Source organism: Cololabis saira, chromosome 6 (genome assembly GCF_033807715.1).
Source record: "Cololabis saira isolate AMF1-May2022 chromosome 6, fColSai1.1, whole genome shotgun sequence".
Classification (NCBI taxonomy): domain Eukaryota; kingdom Metazoa; phylum Chordata; class Actinopteri; order Beloniformes; family Belonidae; genus Cololabis; species Cololabis saira.
In genome coordinates this window covers 48,197,488-48,215,156 of record NC_084592.1, presented here as the reverse complement: position 1 = coordinate 48,215,156, position 17,669 = coordinate 48,197,488, and the positions used below count along the sequence as shown (strand labels likewise).

At 43.8% G+C, this 17,669-nt stretch overlaps 1 protein-coding gene across 1 annotated transcript in view; it reads right to left on the bottom strand.

Annotated features, from left to right (window-relative positions):
• The window catches only part of LOC133445654 (integrin alpha-4-like), a 42,721-nt gene that overhangs the window by 10,288 nt on the left and 14,764 nt on the right, over positions 1-17,669 (bottom strand). Inside the window, exons 7-18 of the mRNA XM_061722978.1 lie at positions 16,925-17,057; positions 12,687-12,772; positions 12,502-12,564; positions 12,270-12,410; positions 11,849-11,957; positions 11,352-11,446; positions 10,566-10,656; positions 10,439-10,484; positions 5,009-5,163; positions 3,171-3,325; positions 2,288-2,440; positions 500-576 (exon numbers count right to left, since the gene is read on the bottom strand). Coding sequence (XP_061578962.1) covers positions 500-576; positions 2,288-2,440; positions 3,171-3,325; positions 5,009-5,163; positions 10,439-10,484; positions 10,566-10,656; positions 11,352-11,446; positions 11,849-11,957; positions 12,270-12,410; positions 12,502-12,564; positions 12,687-12,772; positions 16,925-17,057 — 1,304 coding nt within the window. The remainder of the gene's footprint in view (positions 1-499; positions 577-2,287; positions 2,441-3,170; positions 3,326-5,008; positions 5,164-10,438; positions 10,485-10,565; positions 10,657-11,351; positions 11,447-11,848; positions 11,958-12,269; positions 12,411-12,501; positions 12,565-12,686; positions 12,773-16,924; positions 17,058-17,669) is intronic.

Below are 17,669 nucleotides of genomic sequence, written 5' to 3'. Positions count from 1 at the left end.
CACTTGAAACAGTGGACACTTTCAAATACCTGGGCAGCTTCCTCTCTGACAACTGCACCATTGACAGAGATCCAAAACCGGATAAAACCGGCATCAGCATCATCTGGCAGACTCAGGAGAAGGGTCTTTCAAAACAAAGACCTCAAACTCCACACAAAGGTCGTGGTTTATCTGACTGTCGTCATGACGACCCTCCTCTACAGATGCGAGGCGTGGACACTATATAGCCGCCACCTCAGGATGCTTGAGGCCTTTCACATCAAGTGCCTACGATGCATCCGGGAGATTATTCTGGAAGGACAGAGTGCCTGACACACTGACATACTCTGCTAAACCAACTGCACCAGTGTGGAGGCCTTAGCCCCCCAGCACCAACTCCGCTGGCTAGGCCACGTAATCAGGAGGCCAGAAGAGCGCCTGCCGCGCAAAGTGCATATATGTGTGTGTGTGTGTGTGTGTGTGTGTGTGTGTGTGTGTGTGTGTGTGTGTGTGTTCTTACTGCGGCAGCTCCAGTTGACCCGACAGCTTCATGTCGGTTGAGCAGTTCACCTGAGAGCAGGACCGAGCGAACTGGGTCTGAGGGAGGAGAGAGAGAGAATGAATGAATGAACAGAGCAGTCATCATCTTCCCACCAACGACATGATTGATAATCTGTCTACTAGTTCATGCGTTTGTATCTTCTAGACTGGATTACTGTAATGTGTTATTAGCAGGATGTCCAAGTAATTTGCTGAATAGGCTCCAGCTGATCCAGAATGCAGCAGCACGAGTGCTGACAGGAATTAGCAGGAGAGACCACGTCTCTCCAGTTTTAGCGTCGCTCCATTGGCTACCCGTAGAATTCAGAATCCAATTTAAAATGTTATTACTTGCGTATAAAGCCCAAAATGGCTTAGCTCCGCAGTATTTACAAGACCTGATAGTGCCTTATGTTCCTGGCAGAGCTCTCCGTTCTCAGAGTGCAGGTTTACTCGTAGTTCCTAGAGTATCTAAATGTAGATTTGGAGGGCGGGCGTTCTGCTATCAGGCACCATTACTATGGAACCAACTTCCAATCTGGGTTAAGGAGGCTGACACCACCTCCACCTTTAAAACTAAACTTAAAACCTTTCTGTTTAGTAAAGCCTATAGGTAGTGTTTAGTAAACCTCTAGCTGGTGTTGGTAAATCTCTAGGTAGTGTAAACTCTAGTGTGTTAGAGTCAGTAGTCATAGTTGCAGCTATAGAACAAGACTATAATAGTTAGTCTCAAATATAGCTTGGTGGTAGATATGCTGCTATAGGCCTATGCTGCAGGGGGCACCGACATGATCCACTGGGCGGTGCCTCTCACCCTTCTTCTCCTCTCCTTTTCCCTTCCTCTCTTCTCCATTTCCATTTTTATTTATTATAAATATCTCATAGCTATCATTTTTGTCCATTGTTCCTGTAGTTTCTTGTGCCGGCCCCCCTTTTCTTTTTTCTCTTTTGTACATGGTGCAGCATCCTCTGCCGGTGGTGAAGAGCATCTCTGAATACCGGATCCTGCAGCGTGGGAGTGAGGGGGGCAGGGTAACGGCCCGGGCAGGCGGGGGACAGGTTTGTCCGTCAAGACTCCTCTCCCTGGCCCTGCCCCTTCTCAACCTTTCCCCGACCCTGCACCCCAACCTGGGGCTTGCTGATTGGGCCTGAGCTTCGGGAGCTGCATGTTGGCCTGCGGTCCCCACCCCTGGTCATCCCGTTGCTTCTTCCACCTGCCTGCTGTGCTGCTGACGTCCCCGACCCACCAGTCTGGCCCTCGGCAGGAAGGTCCCCCCTTATGATCCAGTTCCATGTCCTGGTCCTGGTCCAGGTTTCTTCCTCCTAAAGGGGAGTTTTTCTTGCCACTGTTTGGCTTAAGGTTTTTCTCCCACTAGGGGAGTTTTTACCTGCCATTGTTTATGTAATAATTGCTCGGGGGTTCATGTTCATGTTCTGGGTCTCTGGAAAGCGTCTGGAGACAACTGTTGTATTAGGCACTATATAAATAAAATTGAATTGAATTGAATATGTGTCTATCTGTTTATCTATATATCCGTATATCTGTATTTCTATATATCTATATATCTGTCTATCTGTCTCCAGATGTACTCTTTATGTCCTTTAAATCTGATTACTTTATCAATAGACACATCCACCTGGTTCCTGGCTCCTGATATGTACCTGGTTCCTGGTGTTTACCTGGTTCCTGATTGGTTCCTGATGTACCTGGTTCCTGATGTACCTGGTTCCTGATGTACCTGGTTCCTGATTGGTTCCTCATGTTTACCTGGTTCGTGATGGCGTTGCGCTGCGCGTGGCTCTGCTGCAGGATGGGCTTCAGCGGAGGGAAGGTTTCGGAGGAGAGTCTGCTGGTCTTTCTGTCTCTGAGTCCGTAGGAAACCTCAAACTGGACCGGAGTGTAAACGTCCTTCACGTCTTTCTGTTCCAGGAGAAAACAGAGGAGCAGGTGAGAACCTGGTCCACCTTCACCACCTGGTACCTGCATCCTGCCCTCTGATAGGCCAGGTGTGTTCCTGCCCTCTGATAGGCCAGGTGTGTTCCTGCCCTCTGATAGGCCACGTGTGTTCCTGCCCTCTGATAGGCCAGGTGTGTTCCTGCCCTCTGATAGGCCAGGTGTGTTCCTGCCCTCTGATAGGCCAGGTGTGTTCCAGGTGTGTTCCTGCCCTCTGATAGGCCAGGTGTGTTCCAGGTGTGTTCCTACCCTCTGATAGGCCAGGTGTGTTTCTACCCTCTGATAGGCCGGGTGTGTTCTCTGATAGGCCAGGTGTGTTCCAGGTGTGTTCCTGCCCTCTGATAGGCCAGGTGTGTTCCAGGTGTGTTCCTACCCTCTGATAGGCCAGGTGTGTTCCTACCCTCTGATAGGCCAGGTGTGTTTCTACCCTCTGATAGGCCATATGTGTTCTCTGATAGGCCAGGTGTGTTCCAGGTGTGTTCCTGCCCTCTGATAGGCCAGGTGTGTTCCAGGTGTGTTCCTACCCTCTGATAGGCCAGGTGTGTTCCTACCCTCTGATAGGCCAGGTGTGTTTCTACCCTCTGATAGGCCATATGTGTTCTCTGATAGGCCAGGTGTGTTCCAGGTGTGTTCCAGATGTGTTCCTACCCTCTGATAGGCCAGGTGTGTTCCAGGTGTGTTCCAGGTGTGTTCCTACCCTCTGATAGGCCAGGTGTGTAGCACAGACCAGCCGGCCGGGCCGGGCCTTCACGACCCCCCTGGTGCTGTTGGACGACCCGTTTCCGCTGAAGTAGAATCGATGAGGGAAGATGGGTTTGTGAAGGAGGTCAGAGGTCAGGTTATACTGAAGTTCTGAGGAGAGAAGAGGTCAGAGGTCAGGTTGTACTGAAGTTCTGAGGAGAGAAGAGGTCAGAGGTCAGAGGTCAGGTTGTACTGAAGTTCTGAGAAGTTCAGCGCCGAGGGTTGCCACCTTTCAGGAACAGAAATAAGCAACGCCCCGATTTCAGCAGCGCAGTACCAAATATTAATGTCCATGGACCACTGGTTCTTGGGGTAACTGTACCAAATATTAATGTCCATGGACCACTGGTTCTTGGTAACTGTACCAAATATTAATGTCCATGGACCACTGGTTCTTGTTGTAACTGTACCAAATATTAATGTCCATGGACCACTGGTTCTTGGTAACTGTACCAAATATTAATGTCCATGGACCACTGGTTCTTGGTAACTGTACCAAATATTAATGTCCATGGACCACTGGTTCTTGGTAACTGTACCAAATATTAATGTCCATGGACCACTGGTTCTTGTTGTAACTGTACCAAATATTAATGTCCATGGACCACTGGTTCTTGTTGTAACTGTACCAAATATTAATGTCCATGGACCACTGGTTCTTGTTGTAACTGTACCAAATATTAATGTCCATGGACCACTGGTTCTTGGTAACTGTACCAAATATTAATGTCCATGGACCACTGGTTCTTGGTAACTGTACCAAATATTAATGTCCATGGACCACTGGTTCTTGGGGTAACTGTACCAAATATTAATGTCCATGGACCACTGGTTCTTGGGGTAACTGTACCAAATATTAATGTCCATGGACCACTGGTTCTTGGGGTAACTGTACCAAATATTAATGTCCATGGACCACTGGTTCTTGGTAACTGTACCAAATATTAATGTCCAAGGACCACTGGTTCTTGGTAACTGTACCAAATATTAATGTCCATGGACCACTGGTTCTTGGTAACTGTACCAAATATTAATGTCCATGGACCACTGGTTCTTGGTAACTGTACCAAATATTAATGTCCATGGACCACTGGTTCTTGGTAACTGTACCAAATATTAATGTCCATGGACCACTGGTTCTTGGGGTAACTGTACCAAATATTAATGTCCATGGACCAATGGTTCTTGGGGTAACTACCAAATATTAATGTCCATGGACCACTGGTTCTTGGTAACTGTACCAAATATTAATGTCCATGGACCACTGGTTCTTGGTAACTGTACCAAATATTAATGTCCATGGACCACTGGTTCTTGGTAACTGTACCAAATATTAATGTCCATGGACCACTGGTTCTTGGTAACTGTACCAAATATTAATGTCCATGGACCACTGGTTCTTGGGGTAACTGTACCAAATATTAATGTCCATGGACCACTGGTTCTTGGTAACTGTACCAAATATTAATGTCCATGGACCACTGGTTCTTGGTAACTGTACCAAATATTAATGTCCATGGACCACTGGTTCTTGGTAACTGTACCAAATATTAATGTCCATGGACCACTGGTTCTTGGTAACTGTACCAAATATTCATGTCCATGGACCACTGGTTCTTGATAACTGTACCAAATATTAATGTCCATGGACCACTGGTTCTTAGGGTAACTGTACGGGTCACTGTCAAGTCCAACTGATGCTAATCTAAGCCCAGAATCGGCTGTTATCCTGTCTAACACACTAGTTGCAGCTGGCGACGCTAGCAGCGACCGTCACCCTGACGTTAGACGTACCTATGGCTCCTCTGAAGTGTCTGGACGTCACGCTGAAGCAGACGGTGACATTGAAGCAGACGGTCGGGGTCCGCTGGTGTCGGCACAGCAGCTGGTTCTGGTCGATCCGGTCCGGCAGCGCCAGGGTCGCCCTCAGCTGGATCACCGGCCGGGTCCTACAGGCCCAAAAACAGAACCGGTGAGGGCTTCACTACCACACCAGGGCTTCACTACCACACCAGGTCTTTTTTCCCCCTAAACGTGCCCCAAAAGTCACCAAATTTTGCACCAGGCCAGGCCTGGCAAAAAATTTTGATATTTAATGGTTTGCATTAATGGGCGTGGCCTAATGGCTCAACAGCGCCCCCTAGAAAACTTCGTGCCTCAAGCCCCACAATACGGTTTTACGTACGTGCACGAAAATCACTACACACCTGTATCATGTCACAACTTAAAGAAAAGTCTCTTGGCGCCATGGCCGAAACCGAACAGGAAGTCGGCCATTTTGAATTAATCGTGTAATTTTGGCGCAATTTATGCCATTCCTTCGGCCGTTAATACGGCCCGAACCGTAACGTGCACCCAGGTGTGTTATACATCAAAATGTGCGTCTCCATCCTGCAACAACACGCATTACTTTTCTCTTTCAAAAGCGTTACCGTGGTGGCGCTAGATGCCAAAAAGCGCGCCCACCCTTCATCTGATTGGTCCATACAGAAAAAACTTTGAGAGAGAGAGAGGCTGAGTTCTCACGAGATGTGGTAGGAGCACGAGGAGCACAGAGACAGCAGCAGCATTCAATGTTGAGCTGAAAAATATACTTTTGGTTATTAAACAAATAGTAATTGTACATTAAGCGAAAATTTATTTAACAGAAAGGTTACATAGGTATAAATAATTTAGATCAGAAAGAAACCTAGACAACACAGTCATCATCGGATCAGCAAGTATTGTTAAGCAATACATGAATGATCTGGGTCTTTGCGATACATGGCGCTCTTTACACCCAACCCTTAGGAACTACACTTTTTTCTCAGCCGTTCATCACTCATATTCTAGGTTAGATTATTTTCTAGTCAGTAGCTCTCTGATGAGAGATATCTCAGAATCACAAATACACCCAATCAATATTAGCGAGCACGCACCTGTTTCTTTCACTCTGGGGAAGAGGGGGAGCGTATCATCCTCCAAAGTTTGGAGATTTAATACATCATTGCTCAAAGACCCCGACTTTACTAACTTTTTTAAGAAAGAATGGGATATTTTTTTGCAAAATAACGACCAGCCGGAAATATCAGCGAGCGTTCTATGGGAAGCAGGGAAAGCAGTAATGCGAGGAAAAATAATTTCCTTTTCGTCAAATAAGAAAAGAAAAGACAACTTAAAAACAAAAGAATTAGAATGTGAAATAAAGACGCTAGAGGAGGCCTTCCAGACCTCTGCAGACGAACGTATCCTTAACAAAATAAGGAAAACTAAAATAGAATTAAATAAAATAATTGACGCAAAAACGCAGTTTCTAGTACAAAGGCTTTGCCTGGAAAACTTTGCACATGCTAACAGATCGGGAAAATACTTAGCCAATCAATTAAAAATAAACAAAGAAAAAACAACCATAACATCTATTAAGGACCAGTCAGGGGAAGTTACACATGATCCCTGTTTAATGAATTCAGTCTTTAGAGACTTTTACTATAAATTATACTCGTCACAAATTGAACCATCTGATCAATCCATTAATGAGTTTCTTGGAGACATTAACCTGCCAAAGTTACATCAGGAACAGGTTACGAATTTAGATTCACCGCTCTCAATAGGAGAACTCCATGAAGCTCTTCAACATATGCCCAATAATAAAGCTCCGGGCCCAGATGGTTTCCCAGCTGAATTTTATAAGGAATTCTGGAGCATATTAGCACCAACATTTTATAAAATGATTCTAAATGCTAGGGAGAATAAAAGCTTACCCTTAAATATGAACTCTGCTAATATTAGTCTTTTATTAAAACCGGACAAAGATCCCTTGCTCCCATCGAGCTACCGCCCAATTTCATTGATAAATGTAGACCTTAAAATAATTAGCAAGGCCCTTACTGAACGTCTGAAAAGAGTCACCCCTTCTATTATACATCCGGATCAAACAGGCTTCATTAAAGGTAGACATTCGTCTACTAATATTCGCAGATTATTAAATATTATAGACTATTCCAGTATCAATAAACAGGAAACTACTATTATATCCTTAGACGCGGAAAAAGCATTTGATAAGGTAAATTGAAAGTTTCTATTGGCAACCTTACATAAATTTGGATTTGGTGAATCTTTCATTAACTGGATAAAAATATTATACAGCTCTCCCAAGGCACGTGTAAGGACAAATGATCAAATCTCTACAAGTTTTACCTTGCAAAGAGGCACTAGACAGGGTTGCCCTCTCTCTCCCTCATTATTTGCAATATTTATTGAACCTTTAGCAGCAGCTATTAGACAAAATCTAAATATTAAAAAGGTATACAATGTAAAATATTAGAGCACAAAATAAGTCTTCTTTATGCGGATGACGTACTCCTCTTCCTCCAGAACTCACGATCTTCACTATCACAGACAATCGCACTTATAGAGGGATTTTCATCTCTGTCTGATTATTCTATTAATTGGTCTAAATCCACTGTTTTGTGTGTTAACTGCAATTTTAGGAATATAACCAATACTCAATTACAATCAGGGAACATTAGTTATTTAGGCCTAAACATCTCCCCTAGGCTGTCAGAGTTAATAAAATTAAATCATGTTCAGCTTATAAAGAAAATAGAAGATGATCTTTCCAGATGGAGCTCTCTCCCCATTTCGCTCATGGGTAGAATTGCCACCATTAAAATGATGGTTTTACCAAAAGTAAATTATTTTTTCTCAATGATACCATGCAAACCCCCTATTTCCTGGTTTAAATCGTTGGACTCATGTGTTTCAAAATTTCTGTGGAAAAATAAAACTCCACGTATTAGTTTAAAGACATTGCAAAAATGTAAAGAATATGGAGGTTTAGAGCTACCTAATTTTCAGTATTACCTCCTTGCCAATAAATTACAGTATATTGTAAAATGGTCAAAAGATCATCCTTTAGATAGTCAATGGCTGGACTCAGAGCAAGTGTTTTGCAACGAACTAGAAATCTCAGAGTTACCATTCATTAGTCAAAGTATCAAACATCATCAATGTTTCAAAAGCATTAATATTAGCACAACTTTATCAGCTTGGTGGGAATTTCTTAAAGTAGCTAAAATTTCACTTTTTCCATGTGACCGTACACCCATATGGAACAACCCAGACATCGTGAAAAATGATAAAAAGATGGTTAATTTCGTTCAATGGAGAGATCAAGGAATACGGTACTTACAGCACGTAATTGTAGGAGGACAGTTTGTACCTTTCAATACACTTATTGTTCAATACGGAGTTAGCAGGAATACATTTTTAGAGTATCAACAACTTAAGGCCATAATAAATAAAACATACAAAATTAGCCAATTAGATTTACACCTTCCCGCTAAGATAATAGATTTATTGAACCTATGCACTTTAAAGTTGTTATCAAAACTCTACAGGTTAGTATCTAAACTGGACGATTCAGTCTCTCTCCCGATTTCCAAGTGGGAGGCGGATCTCTCTCTTAATACTGACCAGTTTTCTTGGTCACAAATATGCTTAAATACGTTTACTATGACTAAAAACCCAAACCTACAACTTATACAGTACAAAGTTCTTCATAGAATACATTATACTGGACAAAGGATGTTCCAGATGGGCTTTGTCACCTCTAATATCTGTTCACAGTGCACAGAGAACACTCCTGATAATTATATGCATGCTTTATGGTTCTGTACACCGGTACAGAGGTTCTGGAAGGACATTTGTGAGGATTTATCCACATGGATCAACTACAGAATCCCAGTGTGCCCCACGGTATGTATATTAGGTCACCTGGGAGACATTCAAATGGAACCTAACTGGACACACTGGGTTCTCACTGCCTTATGTATCGCAAAGAAAACCATTCTAGTAAATTGGAAACAAAAATCCAGTTTATGTATCAATCATTTTAGGAATCTTTTATCAGATCATATTAGTAGTGAGATAATGTCTGCCTCCACTGAACAACATTCGGCTGAATTGCACTCTCTCTGGTCCCCGATTATTGGCTTCGTTACCAAGTGGGGGCGGGGGGGGTGGTGATCTCGTAGCCCTTGGGGTTGGGGGTCGGCTTGGGGGGTCTGGGGCGCCGGCCTCTGGTGGCCCCTGGGGGGCGGTGGGTGGTGCGGTGGGGCCCTGTCCCTGGCCGGTGGGGGCCTGTGGGGGGGGTTGCCTCATGGCGGTGGGGGGCTCGGGCGGGGGGCTGTGGCTTGGGCGTCTCCGGGTCTCCCGGGGGGGGGGCTGTATCGCCGGGGCGGGGCCTCGCAGGCGGTGGGTTGCCTCCCTCCTACTTCTCCCCTCTGTGGGGTTGCTGGTGGCCTGGCTTCCGGGCTCTTCCGTGTCGGCCTCTGGTCTCGCGGGGTTGCTCCCCCCCCTCCCCCACTATAGATACACTTCAGGTGGAGCTTTGTTTGGTTTATCACACACACACACACACACACACACACACACACACACACACACACACACACACACACACACACACACACACACACACACACACACACACACACACACACACACACACACACACACACACACACACACACACACATACACACTGGCTTGTTCACCTGCATGCTTGCTCTCTAGTTTTTGGGTTTAGGTAGCGGTAACAGTAGCTTAGCTCAGACTGCGATCGGATCTCAAGATTTAGGTCGATTGCTGTTGTTGTTTTGGTTGGCTCCGTGCCGGTTTCGTGTTCTGTTTGTGTTTTTTTGTTGCAGATTTCCAGTGCTTGACGTGTGTTTCCGTGTGTTCCTGCTTCCTGGATTGGCAGTGGATGTCGTCACCCCCCCCCCCCCCCCCCCAAAAAAAAAAAAAAAAAAAAAAAAAAAATCACTGGGTTTGTATGTGTATATTTATGTATGTGTACGCATATGTATGCGTATATATATGTATATATATTAAATATAGTAATAATGCACATATATATACTTTTGGTTTCTACCGTCATGGTATCAATCATTAATATGTGTGCAGACAAGGTTAAAAAAAAAAAAAGTCATACAAGCTTCCACTGCAGCTGAAGGTGCACAAGGGTGGAGGACCGTTCATCACTGCTTGCAGCGTTAATTTCTTGTTTGTAATTGTATTTTTTAATTTATTTTTATGTACTTTATGAATTGAGATTGTATGTTTGATTTTGTATTTTATTGTCTGGACCCCAGGAAGACTAGCTTTGGTTTTGTGCGTCAGCTAATGGGGATCCTTTTAAATAAACAAATAAAAATAAACGTGTGTATGAACGGCTGAAGTCACCTGAGAATCACGACGGAGTCTGACAGGAAGGCTCCGACCGCCACGTCTGTGGAGACATGAACACGAGCTGAGTACGACCTGACATCAAAAGTCGGTGGCGCCGGGACCTCGGCATTGGTCCACCTACCCTGGTAGCCGTTGGCGTCCACGTCCACGCCGGAGCTCAGAGACTGTCCGAACATCCTCAGGTCCCGGCCGAGGGACGAGCCGCTGATCCTCTACAAACCAACACATAAAACCAGCTTCATTCAGGATTTAATGAACCTTCTCCCTTTCAGCCAACCTGAGACGCCTGCGTGTTCATACTTCTGTTACATATTACATGTGTTGAGGCATTGTCACACCATTGGGACGTGAAGCTCCAGCTTCCTACCTCCTGCAGGGCAGACACCTTTTGAACTGACCTCAACACATAATTGGACCACCGGAATGCCACATGACGAAGTTCCTGACTGACTGATATGTTAATACCAACTCCATATGATGAAGTTCCTGACTGACTGATATGTTAATACCAACTCCATATGATGAAGTTCCTGACTGACTGATATGTTAATACCAACTCCATATGATGAAGTTCCTGACTGACTGATATGTTAATACCAACTCCATATGATGAAGTTCCTGACTGACTGATATGTTAATACCAACTCATTTGGCCACAGACTTGAATCACGAGAACTCCCTATGGGGTAGTTTCCAACTGAATGATATTCATGCCAAATGCCCGAGGAAGGCATTTGGCCACAGATCACATCTGACTGTAAATACCCTTTAATTGCTTTTTGTCTTTCACCTTTGTCTTGTTAATTCTTGCCTTTTGTGCTTTGTGCTTGGCTTTAAGTACAGAATATTATGAATGAGAAGACAGATAAATATGCCGGGGTCAGGGATCAGAGGTCAGAGGTCGTACCTGCGACGGAGTCGCTGAAACTCCGTCTGCTCTGCCGTTGTAGATGTAGACGGCTCCTCGGAGGTCGTTCTCCTGGGGGGCCCCGACGGCGATCTCTGATCAATACACACACATAAATACATCTCTGATCAATACACACATATGTATATATATATATATATATATATATATATATATATATATATATATATACACACATATATACATATATATATATATATATATATATGTATATATGTGTGTATATATATATATATATATATACACACATATATACATATATATATATATATATATATATATATATACATATATATATATATATATATATATATATATATATATATATATATATATACATACACACACACACACACACACACACACACACACACACACACACACACACACACACACACACACACACACACACACACACACCGTGTTACCGTGGTGCTGGTGCAGGCGTTACCGTGGTGCTGGTGTGGGGGCGTTACCTGGGTAACCGTCGTCGTCCAGGTCTCCCAGGTCGGCCATGGTTTCTCCGAACCGCGCCGCCACGGCGTTGGAGCCGCTCAGCGTGAACGCTGCCTCCTCCAGCTTGGCCTGGAGTTGGTCAGGAAACAGAGGGAGGTTTGATCCTGTTCCTGGTCCATAACCAGGGGTGCACACAAGCCGGGACTCCAGGGCTAGTCTACTGCATGTTTTAGATGTTTCTCTGTCTTCAACACACCTGATTCTCATCACTGGTCGTCATCAACATCATCAAGGTTTACACAACTCTGTTGGTGATACAGCCTTGTCTATCAGGGTTGTGTTGAGGAAACATCTAAAACCTTCAGTGGACTGGCCCTGGAGTCCCGGCTTGTGTGCACCCCTGTCCATAAGTCAGCACGTTCCTGCAGGCGGAGCTCCTACCTGGCCCTGGTTGATGTAGACGTGGACCCGGCCCTCCTCCCGGGCCGTCCCCGTGGCCATCGGAGCCCCGACCAGAAGGTCCGACAGGCCGTCAGCGTTCAGGTCCACCACGCACACGCTGGAGCCGAAGTACGAGCCCAGCTGCAGAGACACGGCAGAGACACGGCGCCGTTTAGTCGGCCGGAGGTCTGAATGTCTGAACGTAGGCAGATAACTCTAAACAGATCCTTACTTCTGTTCCAGACACCTCGGAAACCACACGCAGCATGACGTTGTCAACTGTGAAGATGAAGACCTGCAGGGCACAATCAGACTTTAACCATCAAACCTACGCAGAGTACCCAGATGTTCCGTGAGAACTTCACCCATGATCCCATAAGAAGGTATAAAAGACACCAGTCCTGTCGGTGGTCGTACCTTCCCCCTCTGGTTGTACTGAGGAGCTCCGCCCACGACCTCCACGCTGGCAGGACCCAGGAAGTGACCGGCTCCCACCGAGTAACCTATGACACACTGGAGTTAAACTACATAAACATAAACATAATAAACATCTTACATAAAATCATAGACTTGATAGTGCCTTATGTTCCTGGCAGAGCTCTCCGCTCTCAGGGTGCAGGTTTACTCGTAGTTCCTAGAGTATCTAAATGTAGATTTGGAGGGCGGGCGTTCTGCTATCAGGCACCATTACTATGGAACCAACTTCCAATCTGGGTTAAGGAGGCTGACACCACCTCCACCTTTAAAACTAAACTTAAAACCTTTCTGTTTAGTAAAGCCTATAGTTAGTGTTTAGTAAACCTCTAGCTGGTGTTGGTAAATCTCTAGGTAGTGTAAACTCTAGTGTGTTAGAGTCAGTAGTCATAGTTGCAGCTATAGAACAAGACTATAATAGCTATTCTCAAATATAGCTTGGTGGTAGATATGCTGCTATAGGCCTATGCTGCAGGGGGGACCGACATGATCCACTGGGCGGTGCCTCTCACCCTTCTTCTCCTCTCCTCTTCCCTTCCTCTCTTCTCCATTTCCATTTTTATTTATTATAAATATCTCATAGCCATCATTTTTGTCCATCGCTCCTGTAGTTTCTTGTGCTGGCCCCCCTTTTTTCTCTTTTGTGTATGTTTGCAGGCCGGAGCCTCGGGAGCTGCGTGCTGGCCTGCGCCCCCCCCCCAACTACTAAACTGCTTCTCTATGCAGTTACAACTACTAAACTGGTTCTATATGCAGTTACAACTACTAAACTGCTTCTCTATGCAGTTACAACTACTAAACTGGTTCTATATGCAGTTACAACTACTAAACTGGTTCTATATGCAGTTACAACTACTAAACTGGTTCTATATGCAGTTACAACTACTAAACTGGTTCTATATGCAGTTACAACTACTAAACTGGTTCTATATGCAGTTACAACTACTAGAGCAGACGAGCTCAGACCTCAGTTGCCAAACATTAAAGCTGAATTCCACATTTTCACAATAATCTCCTTCATGTGAGCCGGATAATTAGATTTTAGTTCGGGTCCAACTGAAGTGGAATTACAACGGTCTTTCATGTTTACGGCGTAGTACTTTTATTGACTACTTTGTTGTCATGTTTCACCAAAGGAAAGTCCTGCTCTGTCGCTGACATTCATCTTTATTTCCTCGTCTGAACCTTTTCAAGTCTGTCTAATTTGAAACATGTTAATACGACTGGATAGTTCCTTTTAGGAAAAGTGTTTTTATTTGAGCCACTTTTCCGGTTCGTATCTCTCACACCCGGAATAAAACTCCAACGATACGTGAACTTCTGACCTCTGACCTCTTTCACCAAACATTTAAATCCTGGCTATTGGAGGAACAACACTGTTATCACAACCAGCTTAAACTTGTGTAGTTTGTTTTAATGTTAATTATCTGTTTTTTTTAATTGTTTTTAGTGTTTTTTTGTTTTGTTTTTTTACTGTTTTAATTCATACGTACTATGGCAATGTACAATGCAACGCACACTTTGTACTGTATGTTACACAACCTGGATCCTCTCAGTACCATAATATTACCATCGCTGGTATTTCATAATGTAATATGCATTTTTTTGCTCAAGTCACTTTAAGATACAATCCATACTGCTTTTAAATGCTGCTTAATCTATTTTTCTGTGGGGACTGCTGGTGTAAACTAGCATTTCTGCTAAAAGCCGGTGTATTTACACTGATTAATGTAGTGTTCATTAATATTCATTGTCCCGTCTAAAATAAACTTAAACTTAAATAGTGATTTGTGTCAGAAGAGGCTGAAGGAGTTTGAGCTTTTCTCACAGAGCATTGAAAACACGACTGTTTGTTCAGATCTCAAACACAAAATGAGCACAACTTTATCATCACACGTTTACACTTTAAAAACATGAGGACAGGAAATCACCTCAATGTTTTATACCTGTGATGTGACTAAATCCGGTTTATATTTGGTGGTTTTTCAGAGTTTCCTGGAAGTGTAAAGCTGAGAGCCTGCAGAAGACTGGAGCTCTGAAACTCTACTTCCTGTTCACCGGCACCCTACTTCCTGTTCACCGGCACCCTACTTCCTGTTTACCGGCACCCTGCTCACACCTGACGCCCCAGGGCTGCAGCCGCCCGGGCGGGGCGGCAACACCTCGCAGCTCGAGTCGTTATCACAAACGCTCTGGCAGAAACAGCCCAACAGATGAAACAGAACACCACTTCCTGTTCAGCAGAAACACTTCCTGTTCAGCAGAAACACGGCCACGCCGCTTTACATAGCGTCTCCATTAATGCCATAAATACTACGGCAACATGTGTCCTCGCTAGAGAAAATATTAATGTCCATGGACCACTGGTTCTTGGTAACTGTACCAAATATTAATGTCCATGGACCACTGGTTCTTGGTAACTGTACCAAATATTAATGTCCATGGACCACTGGTTCTTGGGGTAACTGTACCAAATATTAATGTCCATGGACCACTGGTTCTTGGTAACTGTACCAAATATTAATGTCCATGGACCACTGGTTCTTGGTAACTGTACCAAATATTAATGTCCATGGACCACTGGTTCTTGGTAACTGTACCAAATATTAATGTCCATGGACCACTGGTTCTTGGTAACTGTACCAAATATTAATGTCCATGGACCACTGGTTCTTGGGGTAACTGTAGCAAATATTAATGTCCATGGACCACTGGTTCTTGGGGTAACTGTACCAAATATTAATGTCCATGGACCACTGGTTCTTGGGGTAACTGTACCAAATATTAATGTCCATGGACTACTGGTTCTTGGTAACTGTACCAAATATTAATGTCCATGGACCACTGGTTCTTGGGGTAACTGTACCAAATATTAATGTCCATGGACCACTGGTCTTGGTAACTGTACCAAATATTAATGTCCATGGACCACTGGTTCTTGGGGTAACTGTACCAAATATTAATGTCCATGGACCACTGGTTCTTGGGGTAACTGTACCAAATATTAATGTCCATGGACCACTGGTTCTTGGGGTAACTGTACCAAATATTAATGTCCATGGACCACTGGTCTTGGTAACTGTACCAAATATTAATGTCCATGGACCACTGGTTCTTGGGGTAACTGTACCAAATATTAATGTCCATGGACCACTGGTTCTTGGTAACTGTACCAAATATTAATGTCCATGGACCACTGGTTCTTGGTAACTGTACCAAATATTAATGTCCATGGACCACTGGTTCTTGGGGTAACTGTAGCAAATATTAATGTCCATGGACCACTGGTTCTTGGGGTAACTGTACCAAATATTAATGTCCATGGACCACTGGTTCTTGGGGTAACTGTACCAAATATTAATGTCCATGGACTACTGGTTCTTGGTAACTGTACCAAATATTAATGTCCATGGACCACTGGTTCTTGGGGTAACTGTACCAAATATTAATGTCCATGGACCACTAGTCTTGGTAACTGTACCAAATATTAATGTCCATGGACCACTGGTTCTTGGGGTAACTGTACCAAATATTAATGTCCATGGACCACTGGTTCTTGGGGTAACTGTACCAAATATTAATGTCCATGGACCACTGGTCTTGGTAACTGTACCAAATATTAATGTCCATGGACCACTGGTTCTTGGTAACTGTACCAAATATTAATGTCCATGGACCACTGGTTCTTGGTAACTGTACCAAATATTAATGTCCATGGACCACTGGTTCTTGGTAACTGTACCAAATATTAATATCCATGGACCACTGGTTCTTGGTAACTGTACGGGTCACTGTCAAGTCCAACTGACGCTAATTTAAGCCCAGAATCGGCTGTTATCCCGTCTAACACACTAGTTGCAGACATTTTTACCACTCAGTGCAGTAGTCCAGTCCAGTGGGAATGTGACATCAATACAAACCCTCTATATCTTTGATTTCTGCACAATAATGTTGAGAAGCACAATACAATCCTTTTCAGTTCTATTGCATAAATGCCATTTAAAAAAACTGAATCTGGAGCAGAACTCAGAACTGCAGTGGTTCAGGTCTTGCAGTAATAATGATTGTAGATGAATGAGTGAATCCTGGTGAGAAGTAATAATGATTGTAGATGAATGAGTGAATGCTGGTGAGAAGTGATAATGATTGTAGATGAATGAGTGAATCCTGGCGGGATTTACCCAGGTAGCTCCCGAAGGTGACGGCTCCGGTCTGGTCGTCCAGGTACACCGACATCACTCCGCCGGTCGCGTTGTAGACCAGGACGGAGCCGGTCCAGTAGGACGTCCCCGGGGCCCCCATGACGATCAGATCCTGAGACACAACAGGTCCGTGTTAGTCCCGTCAGCCCATTAAAATAATCTCATTAATTACAGGATTTATTATTAATTAATCTAATTAATTGCATTTTAATCCCATATCTGCTAAAGGTCCCCAAATAAAGAATTCTAATTCTAGGACATTACAAAATTGCAGGGCATGACTGATCAATTGAATAAATTAAGAAGATTTGAAATCCACATTTTTATGTGCATTATTCAAAAATGCAAATACAGTTAAATAAATACAATTCTGAAATAAAATACGGCTGAGTCTCAAATAGGCACTTAATCAGACTCTCAATTCAAAATTAAAACTAAAGCTGACTCAATACAGCGATTCCAGTACTATAGTACCAGTAGCTGTAACGTTTACAGTGGAACTTGTCCGGACATGTTTAGCGTTTAAATTATATTTCAGGCTGGAGCAGCTCCGGTTAGAGGAAAATTCTTTTTTACAAAATGTACAAATCACTGCGTTCTTGTTGATCGTCCCGTCTTCTTTCTTTTTATACATAAACTTGCCGTTCAAAGGCTCTAGCAAAGATTTGCTGAGTCGCCCTAGCAAAGATTAGCTGGGTCGCCCTAGCAAATATTTGCCGAGTCG